The following is a 22,714-nucleotide window of genomic DNA, read 5'->3' as shown; positions in this document are numbered from 1 at the left end:
AATTTAATGTTTAAGTTCTCTTAACCTAATTCCTTCCAGATTTGGATTTCTTCCTGGAGCTTCAAACCAGAACAGTTCCTCAGGCCCCCTCACCAGATACAAGTTGGACCAATGGTTGACAATATCCCACCACATATGAGAAGACCTCCTTCTGTTGACAGTAATCATCAGATGGGCCTTCCCCAGCATTTTCCACCACGTGGCCTTCCAATGCAACAGCATAATATCATGGGACAACCTTTTATTGAACTTTGTCACAGGGCTACAGAGAACAGAGTCAGACTACCTTTTGGGCCTCCTAATGCTTTGGATCATCCTAATCATCCTCAGAGGCCCCCTCATGGCTTCATGGGAGGCCAAAATATGGCCTTTATAGGAAACCAGGGTCCAAGAATTATGGAACCGATGTGGGCCTTCCAAGACAAGGGTCAGTCAGTCACATGCAGACTTCAGCTAATATGGATAATCTGCATCACCATACAAATACAGTTCCGCAACAGACTACACCGGCAGCACCACTCAGCCATTCGGTTAGTAGTGTTTCAATTACTCCCAGCGAATCTGCACTACTTCCTGTCACAACATCTGGTCCAACAGAGGAAATCCCTTTGCCATGTAATGATGGTGTTGAGAAGCTAGAAACAGATGACTCTGCTGTTAAGGACCTTGATGATGTGGAGGTTAAAGACTTGGTTGATGAGGACCTGGACAACCTGAACCTTGATGCAGATGATGGCAAAGATTTAGACCTGGAAACAATGACCTTCATCTTGATGATCTTCTGGAATCTGGAAAGTTTGATCTTATTGCTTATGCAGATCCTGAGAATCTTGGGGACAAAAAGATATGTTTAATGAGAATTAGATCTGAGTGATCACATAGAAGATGACCATGGGGATTCATCAGATCTTCAGAAAGCCTTGTCTGAAAAAAGAAACTCTAGATTTGAAGGTATTTCTTCAGTTCAACCTAAATCAGAGGCCATACAAGGTCCTAGTAATGTCAAACTAGAAAGGAGTATGTCAAAGGAGTTCCTAGATCTCAGACTGAAAGAACTATCAAAACTGAGAGCCAAGGTCTTGGAACCTCAGTGGATGAGCATCAACCCATTAGTAGTAAAAGTGGTAAAGATGATGTCTCTGATATTTTTGAGGAGACTAGTGTAGATATTCATCCTGGATCTGCTCCAGTGTTGTCAAGCCTGTTGGTCAAGGAAAAACTAGATGAAAACTAGGAATGAATCCATAATTTCTCCTATATTGGGTGGCCCTGATCCACAGACTAATCTTGGCTCAAACATGAGTATGGTGATGCTGCAAGGACAACCCCAAGATCATGGTATAAACCCTGGAGTAACTATGGGGCACAGAGAAGATGCACCTCTAACCAAGGGCCAATATTAGGTAACCCAAATTTGATGCAGTCGGGGAACCAACAGGTACCAATTCATGGGTTTGGACCTTCACAGGGACAACAAGTGGATCTGAACTTGCCTATAGTTGGTGGTCAGCAGCCTGTTCCCCATTCCTTAAACCCACAAACTCAACAGGGCATGTTCAATCATGGGGCCACAGGACAACAAGGGTCTCAATTGCAACAGGGTCAACAAAACAGACCTCTTCTGTTAGATGAACAGCCCCTTCTTCTTCAAGATCTGCTTGATCAAGAGAGACAAGAGCAACAACAGCAAAGGCAGATGCAGGCCATGATTCGGCAACGGTCAAATGACCCTTTTTTCCCTAACATCGGTAAGTCCAAGCTCCACTTACACTATTTGATAGACTAGTTGAGGCTGTTGTGCATGTACTGTTAATAAAAGGGTTTGATATTGACTTGATTCTGTTTTAGCAGCTCTTATCTTGTAGTCATATAAGTGTAGTTGCTGTTTCAAAGCTTATCCTACATTTTAAATATTTAAGATATTATGTTTAATTTAATATATTATATATAATAGTATAATATGTATAATTTTTGTATTGTGAGTATAGTTGTGATATACACATCAAAATCCTGTAATTGATGTGGTGATTGTTATTACCTTGTAGACTTTGATGCAATTACTGACCCAATCATGAAGGCAAAGATGGTAGCTCTAAAGGGGATCAACAAAGTGATGGTACAGAACAGTATGGGTATGACACCCCTGGTTATGAACAGGTAAACACTTTACAATGTTAATTGCCTCCTCTGAACAGTTACTGTAGTATTAAAAAAGCTTTTTATTAACCTGCTAATTGTATCTAAACATGACCATATGCAGATTTCAGTAGTTCATTTTTAATGGTCAGTGATAAATGTTCTTGTGTTGAGTACTCTCCATGCTTTCCTTTGTGGCAGAATGCAACAGATACCAGGACCACACTGGCCCAGATACAGCTGGTTTTTCACAACATTTTTTGGTATGTCCATTGGTTTATTTAGTCTTATTTCCTTTTCTCACCAGCATTAAACCAGTTCTAATGGCATATACAATGATTTCCTTTTAGGATGGAAAGTTGCCACCACAGATTGCGAGACCCAATCCACCTAATTTTGGACCAGGGTTTGTCAGTAAGTTATCTCGCTCTCGCTCTCGCTCTCGCTCTCGCTCCTCGCTCTCGCTCTCGCTCTCGCTCTCGCCTCGCTCTCGCTCTCGCTCTCGCTCTCTCTCTCTCTCTCTCTCTCTCTCATCTCTCTCTCTCTCTCTCTCTCTCTCTCTCTCTCTCTCTCTCTCTCTCTCTCTGTCTCTCTCTCTCTGTCTCTCTCTCTCTCTCTCTCTCTCTCTCTCTCTCTCTCTCTCTCTCTCTCTCTCTCTCTCTCTCTCCTCTCTCTCTCTCTCTCTCTCTCTCACACCAAGGAGTTGTTGACCACTAAATGTTATTTTATCATTGTAATCACTAAAAGTAAATCAATTGAGGCTGGTCATCCTCACAAATCCCACATGTATTCTAATTTTCCAGATGATTCTCAGAGAAAACAATATGAAGAGTGGCTTCAGGAAACTCAACAGCTTCTTCAAATGCAGCAGAAGTTTTTAGAGGACCAGATTGGGGCCCATAGGAAATCTAAAAAGGCTCTCTCTGCAAAACAGCGCACTGCAAAAAAAGCTGGACGGGAGTTCCCTGAGGAGGATGCAGAACAGCTGAAACATGTGACTGAACAGCAAAGTGTGGTTCAAAAGCAACTGGAACAGGTAATATATGTAATAAGTCATCAAATAGTTTAGGCCAACATTAGTCATGTTTTAAAATGTGTGTAAAATGTAGTAAAACGGGTCAAACTGACATTGAGCAAATCACTCGTAGGTGCAACCAATCAAATTTTGACTCAATTTTAAGAACCACACCCTCACCCACATGCCACTCGGTGGATGCCAGACAAACTGTTACTGGAGAGACCATGCCTTTATTAAACCAGTAAATTTATTTATTGTAGATTTTCATTACACTTTTAATTAATTGTGGGCAGGGCCGGCGCTAGCTCAAATGCCGCTCTAGGCAGAGCACGATCGTGCCGCCCCCACCTCACACTCACAATTAGGTATCCTTAAGATGCATGTACATACAAATTAATATGTTCTTTATCTATAAAATTACACTAAAATAAAAACGTGCAGGCATGTTTTCAGATTTTATTTTTCATTCTGCAATGTGAAAAAAGTACACAGTGCTACAGCTGCATATCATTTCTGTTTTATAATAGACAGTGTACAGAATAAAACTAAACATATGCAAACAACTTTTTAGCTCATTGGAGGTTTCGATTTTTTTCTTGACTGATACACACAAACACACATTCACATAATAGCCTACATTTCAGAAGGGTGCTCGTCGGGCTTTCGCAGCGGCGAACGGCTTTGATTGCGTCCTCGAGTTTAACTTTTTCAGCAAGTTCGTGCTCAATTGCAATTGTTGCTAGTCCATTGAGTCTGTCTTGTGTCATTGGACGTCGGAGATGATTTTTAATCAGTTTAAGCTTTGAGAAACTGAGCTCACAGTGACGGGGAGTGAGAAGCACTCTTAATGCTATAAAAACATTGGGAAAAATCAACACAATCTCATGGTCATGCGTATAAATAGTAAGAGTGTAAAATCTTTTTTGCGTGCATATGATACGCACTTTATGCGTATGTATAATATGCCATAACCCTAATAATACGGTTCATATGTATAATACGCCATAAAGTGCGTATCATAGCACGCGAAAAACCACGTACCATATGCATGCCAAAACTCATTTTGGCGTATACATTCCACGAGATTGCAAACTATTTATAGGCTAACGTTACGCATTTTCGTGAGATCGGGCTCAGAAAAATTTATTCCATCCCTTTTTCACAGATGAATTTAAGCGCATCCAGTGGTTTAGAACCAGGCGTCTACCCAAAGCAGTCAGCTCTTCAAACTATTTATGCCTACATCCCGTGAGTCTCCATGAGTCAGGGCCTTTTCCAGTCTTAAGCAATCCTGAAGAACTATTGTAGGCTTTTCTCCTTTTCTTTGAGAGATGCGATGTCATATAAAAATCCAAATACGCGCCCATGGACTCGAAGCAGCGGAAAGCGCTCTTCCATGGAACGGATGGCACAGTCGAGCGTATTTTGCACGCATATAATCGATGCCGCTCTAAGTGAGGTGGGGGCGCGGCCGGGCGGGAATTTTTTTTTTTTAATTTATACTAATGGAGTGGGAAAAAATGTTGTTGATATAAGTGCGATAATTGTAACCTACCTAATGTAAAACTAACAAATACATTTTTTTTTTTTATTCTCTCTCTCGCTTACACTCTCTCTCTCTCTCTTGCCGCCCTGGCTGAGCCGCCGCCCTAGGCGGCTGCCTAGTTCGCCTATAGGCACGCGCCGGCCCTGATTGTGGGGCAAATGCCAATCAAGTCAAGTCACCTTTATTTATATAGCGCTTTTTGCAATGCAGATTGTTTTAAAGCAGCTTCACAGTGTTAAAGGGATCCCCTGGTGTTGAGACTTGTATGGCTTAATATAACATAAATGATGTCTCTTACTGAAATATGTAGTAGAAAACCCATGAAAGATCTACGTTATTTATAGCGCCATCTTGTTTGCGTTTTAGGTTGATGACGTAGAATGGTTGCACTCCTCAATCAGCTGGCGTTACCCGTAGCTATTTTTACCATAACGCAACTCGAAAATTGTTTCAGAGTTAAACAAAACCAATGAATTGCTTTGTAATTGTACTTAAAACACACTCAAACATACATGTGCACACAAACTCTTTCTCTCACAGACTCACACACACCCCAACAGATCGGCGCGGACACACACGCACACATAACCCTCAATCACTATTCCCTGTGTTGATATCATAGATAGACTGTTGATATGCAGTAGATTAACTGTAATGCCTAATGTAACCAGCAGAGGGAACTATCTAGGTCGGACCATGGGATAGGGTAACGTGAGGAAGAGAGGCAGGATGTTTTGGTGATGATGCATGGGGTTGGTTTGTGCATAAGACACAAATAACATTCCCTACTTTTGTTCACTAATACAACTTAAAGGAGTGAATGAAGACGAGTGCGTGAAGTCGGAAAGCTGTTTGTAAATCGGCTGTACACTCGTTATTGCGGTACAACGTGAATGAATGACTGCACTCAAACATGTCCACTATGGTGTCGGACAACACTACAAATGGTGTCCCTTCAAATAATGCCCTATTTCAGGGTATAGGGGGTTTATTTCAGATTCAGCCCCTGTCGTGGAGACTGAGCAGCGCAGTCTGTCAGGTGTGTGCGCATGCCCGCCGATCTGTTTGTGACTTGTGTAGGTGAGTTTGTGTGTATGTATGTATGCTTGAGTGTGTTTTAAGTACAATTACAAAGCAATTCATTGGTTTTGTTTAACTCTGAAACAATTTTCCAGTTGCGTTGTGGTAAAAATAGCTACGGGTAGCGCCAGCTGATTGAGTGGTGCAACCATTCTACGTCATCAACCTTAAACACAAACAAGATGGCGCCGCCCATGGTCTAAATATAAAATAGATTTTTTAAATAACGTAAATCTTTCATGGGTTTTCTACTACATATTTCAGTAAGAGACATCGTTTATGTTATATTAAGCCATACATAAGTCTCAACACCAGGGGATCCCTTTAACAGATCTGGTAATGTTATCAAAACAGTAATGTCATCGGTCAGCTCAGTTCAGTTCTCATATAATGTCAATATAGCGGATCAGTTATATAGTTAAATATTTAATTTTCTCAACTAAGCAAGCCAAAAGCAAAAGAAGCGACAATGGCAAGAAACCAAAACTCCATCAGGTTACAGAATGAAAAAAACCTTGGGGTGCCAATTCTCCTCTGGCCAACGAACAAACAGTGTATGATTGTGATAAGTAAGATTAAATCGGAACATTTCAGAATAGTTGTCCAATTCCATCTGGTTCAAGATTGGAGTCATCATGCAGGAGACGGGTTTGTTGCAGATCAGTGCCATTGGATGTTGTGGCGATGAGGCCTTCAAAAGGGAGAGTCTAGTTGGCACATTCTCTGCAGACACTTCAGGAATGCGCTGGTTGCATCTAGGCGCAGGTCCACCATCTGATCTGGGTGCAGCTGGTAAACCTTGGGATAAACACAGACTAACATTAGCATAGATGCCATTCTTTTTAGGATGTAACTAGTACATCAGGTGTTATGGGAAGTGTTCCCAGTTCTGGCAGACCAAGTTAATGCAGCCTAAATCAGCATTTAAGATTATAAATTGTTTAGTATAAATTGATAATTTTCTCTGTGTATGCCATAGTAAAGAGTTGTGTTTTTAGTCTAGATTTAAACTGAGTGAGTGTGTCTGCTTCCCTAACAATGCTAGGAAGTTCCAGAGTTTAGGCGCTAAAGAGGAAAAGGATCGACCGTTGATTTTTATATTCTAGGTAATATCAACTGGCCAGAATTTTGAGGCCGCAATAAACGTGATGAGTATAATGCGTTAATTAGCCAAATTAAACAATGTATACAATGTTTAATAGGGAGCCAATGCAATGTTGAACCCTCTGAAGTCTGAGCTGTTTTGTGGAAGTTTTGACATGCTCTGACATTTGTGCTTTTTTAAGTTGCTTATAAACACATTAATGGCAGCAGTGTCATTACACTGTATTCAGCACAAACTGGGCTACCATACTATGTGAGCAACATGTATGTAAAAGCTTGTGTTTTTGAGAGAAGTACATTTATGCATGTTTAAAAAATAAAAAAATAAAAATAAAAAGCTAAGTCACCGAATTAAGGCCTCTTCAAGTTTCAGTTTTTCTATACTTAAATACTCATTTTACATATTTAAGCAATATCGTATTACACATCAAATCATATTTTACTATTTAAGTTATTGCATATGACATTTTTCTTCAATGTAAAATGAAATGAAATGGATTTGGATGGATCCTTGTGGCCTCCATTTCAAATACCATTGCTGCATCCAAAAGGTCAGAATTATTAATGCTGTCTGGGCCTTAACCTTAGAAATTTGTTGATGACTTTAATCTATTATGTCCCTCGCTTTGCAAAAAATAAACAAAACACACCTAGAGAGGCAAACATGTGGCAATGTGATGTAGCCCTGTGTGTGCACAATTTAGAGTGCACACTATCACTGCCTAATATACTATAATAATTTTATTATGCAGTTATAATGTCTCAATTTCAATCAGAGTAAAAAATGCCCCGGTATGAGTTTTTGTCTTTTATATTTATATCATATGATATAGTTTTTTTAGCGGAATATCAGCTGTTAGAAGTATGATATTGATTTTATGATGATGATGGAGTAATTCTAGGGCCTCAGAGGAGCTCAGTTCCTGATTTACTCTCTGACATTATTACTAACCTACTTTTATGGAGTCAACATTTTTCAGATTTATACAAACAGGATTACATCTCTTGTTCACATATGTTTTCTTCTATTGTTTCTTCAGATACGGAAGCAACAGAAAGACCATGCTGAGCTCATTGAGGAATATCGTGTTAAGCAGCAACAACAGCAACAGCGCCTCCAACCTGGTGTGATCGGTGCAATGAAGGCCATGCCAGGAATGCAAGGACAGCCACCTGGAGTGATTCCTGTTGGATCCCCTATGGGCCAGCCAATGATAGGTTCTATGTTGCCCATGCAACAATCCCACTTTGGTAAGCCTACTCGCATGCCCAATGTGCCAAGTTGGCATCCTGGTGCTCCTGGACCTGTAAGTGGACCTAGGATGCCACCTCACTTGCCCCCTCAAATGCCCCCTCAAATGCCACTACCTAACCCGGCCCAGCCTCTCCAGGCACAACCACCTTCCCCTATGGTTCCAGGAGGTAAACCTGGGCAACCTGGCGCTGTAGCTGGAGGTAATGGTGGAGGAGCCAGTAGTAGTGCCCCTCATGTGAAGTTTGATGATAATAATCCATTCAGTGAAGGCTTTCAGGAGCGGGAACGTCGAGAGCGCCTTCGAGAGCAGCAGGAGAAACAGCGGGTGCAGCTCATGCAGGAAGTGGAGAGACAAAGGGCATTACAAAGGCTAGAGCTGGAACAGCAGGGCTTGGGGCTCGGCCCCAACAACAGCGGGGATAGTCTTACTCAGATGCCCTTCTATAATTCTGACCTGTCACAAGAATTCATGCAGACATCCAGGGCTCAACAACAACAAATTGGCCCAGTTTTCCCTCAGCAAGGAAATATGCTAGACTTTGTGAGTCCAGGTCCAGCCTTTTTGCAAGGTGGTGAACGCAGGCCAATGCCTGGGAATGGCTCCTTTGGCCCAGATATGAATCCTAATTTTCAGCCTAAGAACCCCATGATGCATGGTTTCTCCTCAGGTCAGCCACGCACACCTGGGTTTGGAGGACTTGGAATACCACCCCACAGTGGAGGTGAAACTTCCTCATTTGTTATGGATTCCGCAACTCCTTTACCTCCTAATTTTCCTGGGTCAGGACAGTCCCTTATCCAGCTCTATTCCAACATCATCCCTGAGGAGAAGGGCAAAAAGAAAAGAAGTCGAAAGAAGAAACGGGATGATGATGCAGATTCTGTAAAAACTCCTTCTACACCTCACTCTGACATCACTGCCCCACTTACGCCATGTGTATCAGACACCTCATCCACACCAACACGCAGTGTTGCCATTATGGGGGACCAGGACGCATTAGAGTTTCCCAACCCACAAGGCTCTATGACTGGCCTGCCACCTTCCTCTGAGCTAGATTTGTCACTCTCTGGAGGTACTCCGCTAGGGCGACAGTCCAGCGTGGGCTCAGAGGCAGAGCAAGGCCTTCTTCATGATATCAAGCTGGAAAAGTTTGAACCCAGTGTATGCCAGAAGCCTGAGGGAGAAACAATTATTGGCCATAGTGCAGGAGGAAATAGTATAGTAAAGACAGAAGAGGGCAATGAGATCATCTTCCCCAGCCCAGCATCCCAGAGTCCAGTTCAGAGCATTAAAGGGGACACTGGTAATGAGTTGCTCAAACACCTTCTGAAGAACAAAAGCACCCCTCCTCCTTCCTCAGCACCTCTCATACATCAGATGTCCAGTGACAGTATACGATCAGAGGAAGAGGGCCTGACAGACAGCAAAGGCTTTTTACGACTGGACAGCACAGATTCTTTGGTAAGAGCTCTATGGCTACTTCCCTATACAACCAGAGTAAGAAATCATAATCTTAAACTTGTAAACACTTTTTTACTTAAGTGTAGATGGATGAAATGGCAAGAAATAATGGTTTGTTTAAATAGGTTGAAATGCACTTTGTGTCTTTCAAGAATGCTATTGTTTAATATAATGTAAGATGTCAAGAAAGTAGCATTTGCAAAATACAGAACTGTGAAATTGTTAAAGGTAGATGTTTGTTTTTTAGCTAGTCCCTTTCTATCTTTTGTTTTTGGAACTGAAAGAGTTGTATATTTTTTATAGAGTGGCATGAACAGCCATTTGACAGGGAATCCAGATCTAGAGCCCTCAGTGCCAGAGCAATGCAAGAAGAAAACACGCAACAAGCGGACACCAAAGAATGGGGCTGAGAAACCGCCGTCACGCTGGAAAAAGAGGAAGAAGGACGATGAAGAAAGACAGGCAGTGTACACTAACACAGACACACTGATGACTCAGCTCAAGCAGGTAAACACCCACTACTAAATAACCAAAACATATAAAGTAATCGTGAAGTACTGCACTTTTGTTGACTATAGTAAAGGGTACAGTGTGCAATTATTATTGAGATTTATACACTTGCTGTGTAGACTGACCTATATTTATAGTCATCTCTAGAAGTAATTTAATTATATATTATCTACTGTGCTGTCATCAGCATCATTTGTGGTATTTGAAACACATTTAAAACTTTAGTGAGGCTTATGACTAAAATCGGCCAGTGAGTTGGTTGTGGACATGTGCATGCATTGTACTGTTTCATTGAACTCATGTGTCCTTCACTCTCATCCTTACAGCAGCTGTCAATGTTGCCACTGATGGAGCCTTTGATCAGGGTAAACTTTGCACAATTCCCCCCGTATGGCAGTGGGCAGTTGAATGGAGAGAACAGGCTCTCTGGATCATTTGGAAGTGCATCACTGGATGGAGTATCTGATTACTACTCTCAACTCATCTATAAGGTTTGTCTTTTACATCCTCTACTTCTTTTGCTATACTTTAGTTATGTAAGAACAATTAAATAAAGTTTTTGTTTTGTTTGGGCTTGTAGCAGAACAATCTTAGTAATCCTCCAACACCTCCTGCCTCACTGCCCCCCACACCGCCACCTGTTGCCAGGCAGAAGCTTATGAATGGCTTTGCCACTGCAGAGGAACTGGACAAGAAGGCAGAAATTATGGGTAAGCATGAGAGTATGAACCATTTTAAATCATTTATGCACAGTTTATCATTTAAATCAAAAGTTTAGTATGGAAGTTTAGTTAGTAATTTATATTTAGATATACACTATTTCGCTAAAAGTATTGCTAAACCCCTCTTCAACATTCAGGTATTGCAATCGCTTCCATAGCCAAAGGTGTAATACAATCAAGCACCTAGGCATGCAGACAGCTTCTGCAAACATTTGTGAAAGAATGGGTTGCTCTCAGGACCTCAGTGAATTCAAGCGTAGTACTGTAATAGGTTGCCACCTGTGCAATAAATCCATTTGTGAAATTTCCTCACTACTAAATATTCCATGGTCAACTGTGGAAGCAATTGGGAACAACAGCAACTCCACCACAAAGTGCACAAAGTACAAAGTGCATGCTGAGGAGCACGGTGTGCAGAAGTCGGCAACTTTCTGCAGTCAATAACTACAGACCTCAAAACTTTGTGTGGCCTTCAGATTAGCTCAAGAACATTCTGTAGAGAGCTTCTTGAAATGGGTTTCCATGGCCGAGCTGCTGCATCCAAGCCTTACAATTACCAAGTGCAATGCAAATCGTTGGATGCAGTGGTGTAAAGCATGCCGTCATTGGACCAATCACGCTTCTCTGTCTGGCTGACCATCCTTTTATAATGGTTAAGCACATCCTTCACTTAAACCCATATACACACATTAGGAAAAAAACATTGAAAACTCAAATAGTTAATGAGCATAAATATCTTGGCTCATAACTTACCTGTAAAATGTGTATTCTAGTTCATCATAGATAATACAATATGGAATGTTTCAAATCACAGATGTCATGTCATTATAATAGTGTAGGTTAATCAAACTTGGTGCTGGAGGACCACTGTCTTTTAGAGTTTAGCTCCAATCCTAATCAAACAAGCCTTCCTGTGATTTTTCTAGTGAACCTGAATACCTTGATTAGCTTGCTCAGGTGTGTTTGATCAAGGTTGGAGCTAAACTCTGTAGGACAGTGGCCCTCCAGGACCGAGTCTGAGGAAGAACCCTGTTGTAGGCATTTTTCTTATAATTATACATTAGCTCCCCTAATCTTTAGAGTTAAACAAAAATTATCTTTGGTTAACATTATTTGTGATTACTTCTCTCTAGTTTCTAAAGGTTTAGGTCAGAAGCAGCTCACTGCTCCATTTAAAGCTGAAGATGACCTGCTGGGACACACCATCACTCAGGGCCCGAAGACTGTTGATGTTCCTGCTTCGCTTCCCACTCCACCCCACAACAACCAAGAGGAACTTCGGTAGGGTTTCAGGGCTATTTAAAAAAAAACCTGTCTAAAATAATATATAAAATATATAGATGGCCATTTTAAAAAATCCTAGTTCATAATAGTTTATTCTGGCCTAGAACCCCCACTTAGACTAGGAGGATTTATGTGTTCAATGACCAGCAACAATTCTGTTTTATTTCCATGTGTCATTAAAAAGCAACTGACACTGAGGGTCAAGCAAAATAAAAATAGGATAAGGATATCTAGTTTAACTACAAATGTTTTTTTGTTTGTTTTTTTAAGATTTGATTAAATGAATCTTATAAAAATCGTACAAAAAACTTTTATTGTAGCATTATGGACTTTTCAGACATCTCTTGACACATTTTTGTGTGCAATACGCATCAGATCACTGATCTATAGGTCACCTGTCTGACTCAAACTTCCTGTTGTTGGCCATAAAGTCTTGGTTTATGTCAGTGTGTATAATGGTTCTGTGTGTCTTTAATAGTGGTCAGGAGCATTGTGTGGACAGGGACACTCCAGACAGTTTTGTCCCATCATCATCTCCTGAGAGTGTGGTTGGCATGGAGATCAGCCGTTATCCAGATCTGTCTAGAGTTAAAGAGGAGCCACCATCCCCTGCTGTCTCTCCAGTCATTCCCATGCTGGATTGTAAAGGTAATCAAAACAAAAAAAATAATAATAATGAGAGATAACTAATAAACAGTGGCGGCTGGTGGAAAATGTTCTAGGTAGGGCTGTGTTTAAGAAAAATAGAAGGAACAGAAATTAACAGAAGGTAAATATTAAGCCAGAATATATTTTGAAGGCTATTTTAAATAAAGATCATTGTTAGACCAAGTTCAGGATTAATTTTGAGGATTATTCGTACAACGCCAAAAATATGTTCACAATTTATGCATTCAGTGCAACAGCAAAAACTGTGAAGAAAAATAAATGTTACATTTGTTTATAATGTGTATCTAACAAGTCAAGCTGCAATAACAGCCGCCTTAAAGGGGTACTTTAAGTGCTGGGAAGATGAATCTGTATTTAAACTGGGTCATCAATTTAGTAGAAATATGAAATTATTTTTGAATTTGGTGCCTTCTAGACTTAGAAAAGACAGAAAATGTAGTTTTGTCTCATGGGGATGAAAGACTACAATTCCCAGAATGCTTCGCTGCCCTGTGAGGCCAATCCCAAAGCCACCAACTTGATTACTGTGACTGAGTTGGATAAGACACTACAATTAAAAACTGAACGTGTCTATTTTATATATAATGAGTCTATTCAAAAAATTGAATAGACAAAAAAAAATGTCCCCCATTTTTTTGTACTAGCAGTTTTCCCCAAAAATTCTATTGGAATCAGTTTTGAGTCAAGAATTCTTGCACTGTTTGTGTAACCTAGTAGGTAGTATGCAACAAGGCAGCATAAGGTTTTGGAGCAGAGCTTGATACTGTCATCTAACAAAACCTTGCTGTTTTGCCTATAGGTTCTGAAGCCAGGCAGTGGGAAGTCAAGACAGAGCCACCAAGCAATTTTTTTTCTTCGCAATTTGGACAGCTCTCTACATGCTTAAGACCTGACCTGGTGTCTGTATCTGTTACTCTGAACCCAATGGCAACACAGGTGAGTGCCTGCAGTTAATATAATCCATTCTATATCAGACCAAGTCCACATGTACACGTGTATTTTATTTTATTAGTTTTTCCCTCCTCCGTAAATAAATGTTTGTGTCCACATGAAAATGCAAAACACACTATGAAGTGCTGTCCAGAGCATACCAAACAAACAGGTGGCAATATAACCCTAACCGTAAAGACATGTTGGCTTATCAGATGCCTGGAATAATGGTTATTTCCAGTTCTAACGGGACAAGCCAAAATCTCTAGTTTTACTGTCTGCATGACTGCAACTAGAGTTTCTGAAAATGTTCATCTTGGCAAGAGTTTTCAAAAAAGTTTGGTTTCAATGTCTGGATACTGCGTTTGCATGTGGACAAACAGCCAAACCACCTAGAAAAATATGTGGTTTTTAAAATACCCGTGTTTTTGTGGACAGGGCCTCAGTAATGACTTATTCAAAGCAAGAGTGGTTACTTTTCCTCTCTGACAATGTATCTGCTGCTGTCACAGAACATTCAAGGAGTGGTGTCAGCACTGGCGAACATGCTTTGTGTGTCCATACCCGGGAACTATGAGGTGATTCGCTCTCCCGGCCCAGAACACCGCAAGTCAATAGACATGTTTAGTGGACTTAGGATCCCCCCTCAAACTGCTTTGTTCCACCAACAACCTGGAATGAGGCACCTCAGACCACCAGGTGCCTCACTATCACACCATGCATTCAGTGAGGGTAAGTAAATGTGAAACTAGACTGGCACTCATTTCACTCACATCAACAAACAAAACTAGGTGCAAACAAATGTGGTTATTGATTTTGGCTGTCAATAGCTTGTGGCTGCATTTTGCAGAAATTTAAAGTACTTAACGTTTCTCTCAAGTGGTTTAGTGACAGACCCCCAATTGTGAGGTACTATCTCCATCTGTTGAGTTTGTTGGCCATTTTCAAAATAATGTTCATATCTATTTTTAAATCAGAACACAAAGCCAACATATACTTTTTTGAATGTGCTTGTTTCAAGTGCTTCATTTATTTAGTTTCAAATACATTTTGCTCTGTTGTGATTTACAGGGTTCATATGGGTCCTTGAAATCCTTGAAAATTTGTGAATCTGAAAACGGAAAAAAATGTCAAGGGCCTGGAATTTTTTTTTAAATAAACATACATAGATACAGGTCCTTGAAAGTGCTTTTTAACAAAGTTTGTTATCATGGAGAGGAGCTACGGCAGGAAGCGGTGAACGATTAACACTATTAAAGAAATAAACTCCAAAATTAAAAATTAAAAACATCAAAATCCTAATGAACAACTGCCGGACACACATAATGAAACAAACAAAACACTGTAGTGATTTTACATTAATATTAATATTTAGTTTTTAGTCACACGTCACCTAAGGTGAGTGTGAGAGCATCAGATGATGCCTTCCTATATTATGAGGCACCAGCCAAAGAATTTCACTTTGACAATAAAGAACAATCCTGGAAGATTGTTGACAAAATTATACTTATGTAAATTATAGGAAGTTCATCATCTGACCAATCTGAAGGATTTAGTGAGATTCTGGCGAGCTTGTAGAGCCTCTTATTATCAACACACGAATGACACATTTGCAATAAAATTCATTCATTAACAAAAAGAATCACAAGATGAAAATATATCACACACCCAGTCCGTGCGGGTGAAGGTTTACTCGCAAGGGCGCAAAGTCCTGCGGGTATTTACATTTTTTTTTTTTTTTTTTTTTTATAAATTGCATATTCTGCCTGCTATTATTTTTTCACTTGCTCCCTTGTTAAATAAAAATACATTTTTTTAAAAATGAAAATAAACAAATGTTTCGTTTTATTTGCATTTAATTAAATGGATGAACATGAACAAGGAACTTAGAACATGGAAATACAGCAAAAAAAGAGAAATGTAAATAAAAAAAATATATACCTTTATAATTAGGCTATAGTATAACCTAATAAATTATATAATAATAATAAACCTGTATTTATTTCATGTTCAAAGTAGAAGGAGCCTAGGGTCTAATACTGCTTTCTTTGCTTTTAGCAATTCCTTCAAACATTAAACAACAGCAAAAAATATCCTTGTTCCTCAATAACAAAGTAGACCAGTAGTTTTGCATGTTCCTTTCTTTAATAAATTACTAAAATCTGTAGCACTAAGTGATTCACCTGAGTCATGCAGTGCAGACATTTTGCCAGTGTATGGTAGGCTTGGCTGTTCCATGCCTATGAACCACGCGAGGGTTAGCTTCCGACCATGCGCCTGTAAATCGTTTTTATTTTATTGTATATAAAATCACCCATCAAATATTGTCCCGCGCCGCACTCGGTTGAGTTGGGTCCTGCAGATCCTGCGGTACTCTCGTGGGAGTGCAGGTCTCTACTAGACATCCTTGTTTACCTACTTGCAAGTTGAATATATTTCCGAAATGCAGTATATGCAACTCAACAAAAATACACTTAAACAAAAAAACATTGTTTACAAAGTAGGGTCAATGTAATTAGTCAGATGTTCCCCTGCAACTGCATAGTTGGAGGTTTGATTGATATGTTTCTTATCTTACAGGTTCAGTTGTGGTCAGACCAGACTATCAGATGGGTGGAGGCAGTCCAGGGCCTAAACCCCAGTGGTGCTCCCACTGCAGGGTGGTGGTTCTTGGAAATGGGGTTCGGAAGTCCACCAAAGACCTGCCAATAAATAAAATGGTATGCAACGCAATTGTGATTGAAAGTCCCAAACTACCGTTCCCAGATGACTGTCATTTATATTCCCGAAATGCAGTATATGCAACTCAACAAAAATACACTTAAACAAAAAAACATATAAGTATAGTCAATGTTTTACTGTCCCCTGGAAGCCTGGAGTCATTAGACCTCATATTACCCCCTAAGGACTGTGAAAGGGTTTGTTCAACCAGTTGGTGTGGGTCTAAACTACATCCTCTGACACAGCACTGAAGAAGGCTGAAGCCATAAAGCACTTGAAAATGTGCAAAGCCCCTCAAGGAGGCACAGAATAGCGCTCCAATTATGCTAATCCAGCCCCTGATGGGAAGCAAAAATCTACCCCAATACAGTCACTGAGTTAACTGACATTACCCAAGGGAACATGTGTACTGAGGCACGTTTTGTTAAAGGGTGTAAGATGCCCAAGTTCAAAAACAGTTTAGCCCATTTCAGGTCATTTAAATCATGGGACACCTTTGATGTCTCCCACCCCTCCCCCCTCCATTTTCTTTTAATAGTATGCAAATCTAATTTCCTATGTTATCAGCATCATGGGTTTGCAACATGTGGAAGCTTTGATCTCTTGCCATTGTGGCACTTCGATCTAATGATAATTTGCTTCAGTAGATAGAAAATGGCATGCCCTGATGCCTGCCTAGGGTGAGCCTGATCTTACAGATGTTCTTTCTACAGGGCCATGGAAGATCTGAGGGGAGCCTTGTCTTTTGTAGCCATAACTGCTTTGTTCTCTATTCAGCCTCCATGCAAACCAAATTGGTAGATGGTAAAGTAAGTATAAACCACAATTAATCAGAATTTTAAGTCACTAGGTAACTTTAGCTATATTTAGAAAGTTGTTACCTACTCATGGAGTGTCTCTTTTGATGATGGCCATACATTCTAACTCTTGAATCAAGATTTACTGTAAAGTAGTCTCATTAAAGGTGCACTATGTAGTATTTTTGCAGTTAAATATCAAAATCCACTAGGTTTAAATTGTTTTATATTTTGTTCAGTTGAGTACCTACAATATCCCAAATGTTTCCAACTATTTGTTAATTGTGAGAAAATTGCTATTTTACCTAAGGACCGGGACGTTTCAGAATTGCGTTTGAGGGAGTCGCCTGTCTTTTGCGTCATATCTGCGCTACCCTTGGTTTCGGGTTTTACTTGGCAGGAGCGCTTTACTCTTAGCAGTGTGAACAAGTGAACGCACGGAGTAACGTCATAACATCATTTTAAACACACTTAAATGTATCTAATATGATAAACAGAGCTCCATTACCTCATAATCATAACCGGAAGAGCGGATCAGTGCAGGCGCCCGGCGAATGTGTACCGTCCCGTCATAATAAAAGTCCCGGTATTTGTGAGGCGGGTATTTGTTTAACAATCGCTCCAGCAGCTGAGCTCAGGTCCACAACACTCGGTCCTGCTCTGCTTTACACTACAGTAACGTTAATAACCGCATGCATGAACGTGATTTCTGCCCGAGTCCTATTTTCCACCGGCTGTGATGTGAAGACCACGTGTCCCAAGATACTGCGCTCAAACTTTGCGTCATCAAACTACGCATTTGTTTTGAATAGGCGCCCTCCAGTGGACGGAAAGTTGCATAGTGCACCTTTAATATTTTAAAATATAACTAAAACTACTGCTGGTGCTAGTTGCTTATTTCCCAAGTAATGAAAACTCAAAACTCCTTTTGTTCAAAGTTAAAGAGTGTCTTTGCTTTCTCCTGCTCTCACAGCCAAACTTGCTTCCACCATCTGACTCTGAGGATAAGCATAATCCCACGAAGGTGTTTCATCAATACAGTAACAATATATCAGACCTTGACGTGCACTGTTTGGCTCAGCTGCAGCCTAAGCAGTCTCCACCCCCAACTCAGATAATGTCCTTCCCCTCCATCACTTCTGAGACACTCAGAGGAGATTGTAAATCTGATGCTCTAAAGGTCACAGTGAAGCTTAAGCCTCGGCCACGAGCGGTACACAATGGTGTGGATGACCCTCGGGGTTCATTCGGGAAGCGCTGGAAGGCGTTACGTTGGAGAAAGTGGAGTGTTCAAATTGTGGTACCTAAGGGTAACTACCACCTGCCGGGAGAAGAAGAGGTTGATGAACTACTGAAGAAACTGGGGATGTCTCTTAGGCCTGAGCCCATGCCCAAAGACTTGCGCCGCTGCTGCTTCTGCCACGAAGAAGGTGACGGGCTCACTGACGGGCCGGCCCGTCTGCTAAACCTTGATCTGGATTTATGGGTGCACCTCAACTGTGCACTGTGGTCTACTGAAGTCTATGAGACCCAGGCAGGAGCTCTCATTAACGTAGAGCTGGCCCTAAGGAGAGGCCTATCGGTGCGCTGCACATACTGTCAGCAAATCGGTGCCACGAGTGGCTGCCACCGCTTGCGTTGCACTAATGCATACCATTTTACTTGTGCCCTTAAAGCACAGTGCACATTCTTCAAAGATAAGACTATGCTGTGCCATCTGCACAGACCCAGAGGAACCGGCTCAATACTAGGTGGGCTGGCAGGAACCGAGCATGAACTTCGCTGCTTTGCCGTGTTCCGTAGGGTCTACGTGCAGAGGGATGAGGCACGACAGATCGCCAGCATCATACAGAGGGGTGAGCGAGAGCACACCTTCCGTGTGGGCAGCTTGGTGTTCCACTCCGTTGGTCAGCTGCTTCCTCACCAGATGCAGCCTTTCCACTCAATGTCTGCCATCTTTCCTGTGGGCTACGAGGCCAGCCGGATCTACTGGAGCATGCGTCATGGCAACCGCCGTTGCCACTACGTGTGTTCCATCGATGAGAAAGACAGTGACCCTGAGTTCATCATCCGTGTAGTGGAGCAGGGTTATGATGACATGGTTCTTACTGGATCCTCACCAAAAGGTAAGCAATAGTTTGGATTGTGCTTTCAACCAGTTCTGTTCTTTTTCCCCTAGTGATATCTGGTACCAATATAGATAAACATCAAAAACTGAAATGAGATTGTTCCACATTTTGATTTTGGATCAGATGATAGAATTACATCTATCTGATTCTTCTCAGAATATTGGATGGGGAGGGGGGAGTAACTATATAATAATTTCCTCATGTTGCGGTGCAGGTGTGTGGGATAAGGTCCTGGAGCCTGTGGCGGAGAGAAGGAGCGAGACAGGATCTCTGAAGCTCTTCCCTGTTTACCTGAAGGGAGAGGACCTATTTGGACTGACTGTATCTGCTGTTACCAGGATTGTGGAATCTGTAAGTCAAGTCTTGCTTTAAAAAACTTATGAAGAAAATAATGTTCTGATTGTTGTGGGCTATGGAAAGACACTGGTCAGTTTAAAATACAGCACAAACAATGACAATTGTCATTGTTTGCAATTTCTAAATACACATGGACATTTATCTCTGAAAATTGTCTTTGGTGAATGGATGTCTACATGTCTACTTTTGTTGGCTGGGCAGGCTCTCTAAATCTGCAACAACAAAAAAACCGCCAAAGCTTAAAGAAATACCATTGTGCAAAAAATGTATTTGTTTGTATGCATGTCTTACTTATTTGATGCCATAAAATTTAATTTGCTGAAACAAAAAAGGTGTTTGCACATTTATAGTATCCCTTATTTTTTGTAAACGTTCCTGGTGTCGTAACATTAATCTTTTTTTTTCTTAGCTTCCTGGAGTAGAGTTATGTGAGCAATACACATTCCGTTATGGCCGTAACCCGCTGATGCAGCTGCCCTTGGCCATCAACCCCTCTGGATGTGCCCGCTCTGAACCTAAAGCTTGCACACATGCCAAGAGGTTTGTGTTAAGGTATTCTGTATAATTTAACCTTTTTTCCGTCCATGTTTGTATTGGATTTCCTGCTGTCCCTGTGGTCTGTGAGTTGAACATCCATTCATGTCCCGGTTTGAGCTCAGTTTGCTGCTTATTTTGGTGATTTATCAATCATTATGCATCCATTTTACTATGAAAAGAGAGACTAAGTGCCGTGAAGTAAAGAACAGTTCCAACTGATTTAGTGATTCAAACCAATCAAGATAACTCTGGTTATGAGTATAATTTATCAGTCAAAAAGCCATTCAATCATTTGTTTGTAAATCATACCAATCATGTTGTGTGTTTGGGTACATGTTGCCTATTTATTGTCTTGGTGGAATTTGTAGTAGATTGTTTGGTACGCTTCACTGGAAGTATGCAAAGCAGTTTTTGAAAAATTCTAAAAAATTGAAGCACTTGTTTCTCATGCAGGCCTCATACCCTGACTAGCAGTAGCTCCTCTAAGGCCCTGCAGAGTTCTGGGATCCCGACTGAGATGGGTGTCGCTCCATACAGCAAGCAGTTTGTCCATTCCAAGTCCTTTCAGTACCGCCGTATGAAGGCTGAGTGGAAGTCCAACGTCTACCTGGCTCGTTCACGTATACAGGTAGAAACATCATTATTATGGCTCAATGTTTGGACTGGCATGCTAACTTATATACTCATAATATTTCTGCAGTATAAGACTGTTTGTATGCTCACATCATGCAAATGTTCTGTAAGCATAGACCAGGGGTCTGCAGCCTATGACACGGAGTGACACCTCTGGTCGCATCACTCGCGTGAATGGTTTGTCAGATCTGCACGCTAGTGCAGGTTATAGTATCACACGTAAATAGTCTTTATAGCTGTTAACTTAAAAAGGCTGTGGAATAATTACCTCAAGATATACATCTGTTTGGAAGTTTGAGGGACTTTATTTCAATTAAATACATCTGTTTAGTTACTGTCACGTTCCAGTGATTATCCCTCTATAAAGATAACCTATTTCACTTGAGGTCACGGTACAATTGGATAAAATACTACTATTTAAGACAAATTCGAAAAATAATAAGTGAAACAGGCATTACATGATTTTTCGATTACAGTTAGCAGTATACAGTTAGTACCATGCAGTATTTAGAAAGAAGCAAACTTGTATTCCAAACTCTGAAGATAAACTTTAGCTTAATTGTTTAAAAGTGACTCCAACCTGTAATACATTTTTTTTCCATTATTTCAATCCAGGGTTTAGGGCTGTACGCTGCTAGGGACATTGAAAAATACACCATGGTTATTGAATACATCGGTACCATCATTCGCAGTGAGGTGGCAAACAGGAAAGAGAAGATGTATGAAGCACAGGTATGCATTATAATCAAATTGAATTTAAATATTCAATTAAAAGTCATGCTGAACAAGCACTTATTCTGTCCAAGTGAGTGTCAATTTATTTATTTATGTGTTTATTTCTTGCAGAATCGTGGAGTCTACATGTTTCGCATCGATAGTGAGCACGTAATTGATGCAACTATTACAGGAGGACCTGCAAGGTGGAAAATTTACTTGAATTTCTAGCAATGCCAACACTGTTATCTTTAGACATTACGGCCAGAAACGTCTACACAAGTATGCAAAGCAGATACTAATGCTTGGCCATGCCTTTGCATGTGTGTGAGCATTCATGTAGCGTTTAATATCAATTATAAGGGGTACATAACACACAGTTTCTGCCAGTCTCATGTTAATCTTGACCTATAGAGTGGTATTGCATCCTTCATATCTTGGAAAAGTCTTTAATTTTAGTATATTTTTAAAAGACAGATATGCTGTACCGATTATTTCCGAAAACAGCCAAACTCGTGTAGGCAGAGCTAAAGAGACGAGTACACACACACACACACACACACACACACACACACACACAGCAGAACATTGCATAGCTTGTGTAGCATGTTTGGCCCTTACCTGCTTAATCCAGTTTAAATGTTTTTCTAACAATTGTTTTATCCACCAGGTATATCAACCACTCCTGTGCACCCAACTGTATTGCTGAGGTTGTAACCTTTGAGAGAGATCACAAAATCATCATCAGTTCCAACCGCAGAATCCAGAGAGGCGAAGAGGTAAACCTAGTGTATCCCACCATTCTGAAAGGCATCAGTTCCCCACATATTATCTATAAATTGCGGCCTTTGACCCAGTTAGATTGATGTTTAAATGGGTCATAACACACACAATTTGTTAATCTCATGTTAATCTTGAGTAGTATTGCATCTTTCATATCTCTGAAGAGTCTTTATTTTGATAATATTTATAAAAGACAGATATGCTGTACCATTTCTTTCCGAAAACAGCCGAACTTGTGAAGACCTGTGGTGGGTGGAGCTAAAGTCATGACTACACACACACACAATACATCATGGCATTATCCCTGGATAATATCCATATCCCTGG

At 40.7% G+C, this 22,714-nt stretch overlaps 1 protein-coding gene across 1 annotated transcript in view; it reads left to right on the top strand.

Annotated features, from left to right (window-relative positions):
* The window catches only part of kmt2ca (lysine (K)-specific methyltransferase 2Ca), a 196,490-nt gene that overhangs the window by 170,089 nt on the left and 3,687 nt on the right, over positions 1 to 22,714 (top strand). Inside the window, 29 exon segments of the mRNA XM_067434810.1 lie at positions 40 to 65; positions 68 to 412; positions 415 to 747; positions 750 to 855; positions 857 to 1,098; positions 1,101 to 1,228; positions 1,230 to 1,383; positions 1,386 to 1,748; positions 2,046 to 2,157; positions 2,338 to 2,379; positions 2,444 to 2,550; positions 2,940 to 3,172; positions 7,925 to 9,601; positions 9,905 to 10,108; positions 10,438 to 10,602; positions 10,692 to 10,821; positions 11,967 to 12,114; positions 12,596 to 12,765; positions 13,586 to 13,722; positions 14,229 to 14,448; positions 16,297 to 16,436; positions 17,151 to 17,246; positions 18,208 to 19,360; positions 19,578 to 19,714; positions 20,130 to 20,272; positions 20,711 to 20,885; positions 21,506 to 21,622; positions 21,737 to 21,810; positions 22,275 to 22,383. Coding sequence (XP_067290911.1) covers positions 40 to 65; positions 68 to 412; positions 415 to 747; positions 750 to 855; positions 857 to 1,098; positions 1,101 to 1,228; positions 1,230 to 1,383; positions 1,386 to 1,748; positions 2,046 to 2,157; positions 2,338 to 2,379; positions 2,444 to 2,550; positions 2,940 to 3,172; positions 7,925 to 9,601; positions 9,905 to 10,108; positions 10,438 to 10,602; positions 10,692 to 10,821; positions 11,967 to 12,114; positions 12,596 to 12,765; positions 13,586 to 13,722; positions 14,229 to 14,448; positions 16,297 to 16,436; positions 17,151 to 17,246; positions 18,208 to 19,360; positions 19,578 to 19,714; positions 20,130 to 20,272; positions 20,711 to 20,885; positions 21,506 to 21,622; positions 21,737 to 21,810; positions 22,275 to 22,383 — 7,186 coding nt within the window.

Source organism: Pseudorasbora parva, chromosome 24 (genome assembly GCF_024679245.1).
Source record: "Pseudorasbora parva isolate DD20220531a chromosome 24, ASM2467924v1, whole genome shotgun sequence".
Classification (NCBI taxonomy): domain Eukaryota; kingdom Metazoa; phylum Chordata; class Actinopteri; order Cypriniformes; family Gobionidae; genus Pseudorasbora; species Pseudorasbora parva.
The sequence above is the reverse complement of the archived record's forward strand: the minus strand, read 5'-3'. Positions and strand labels throughout refer to the sequence as shown.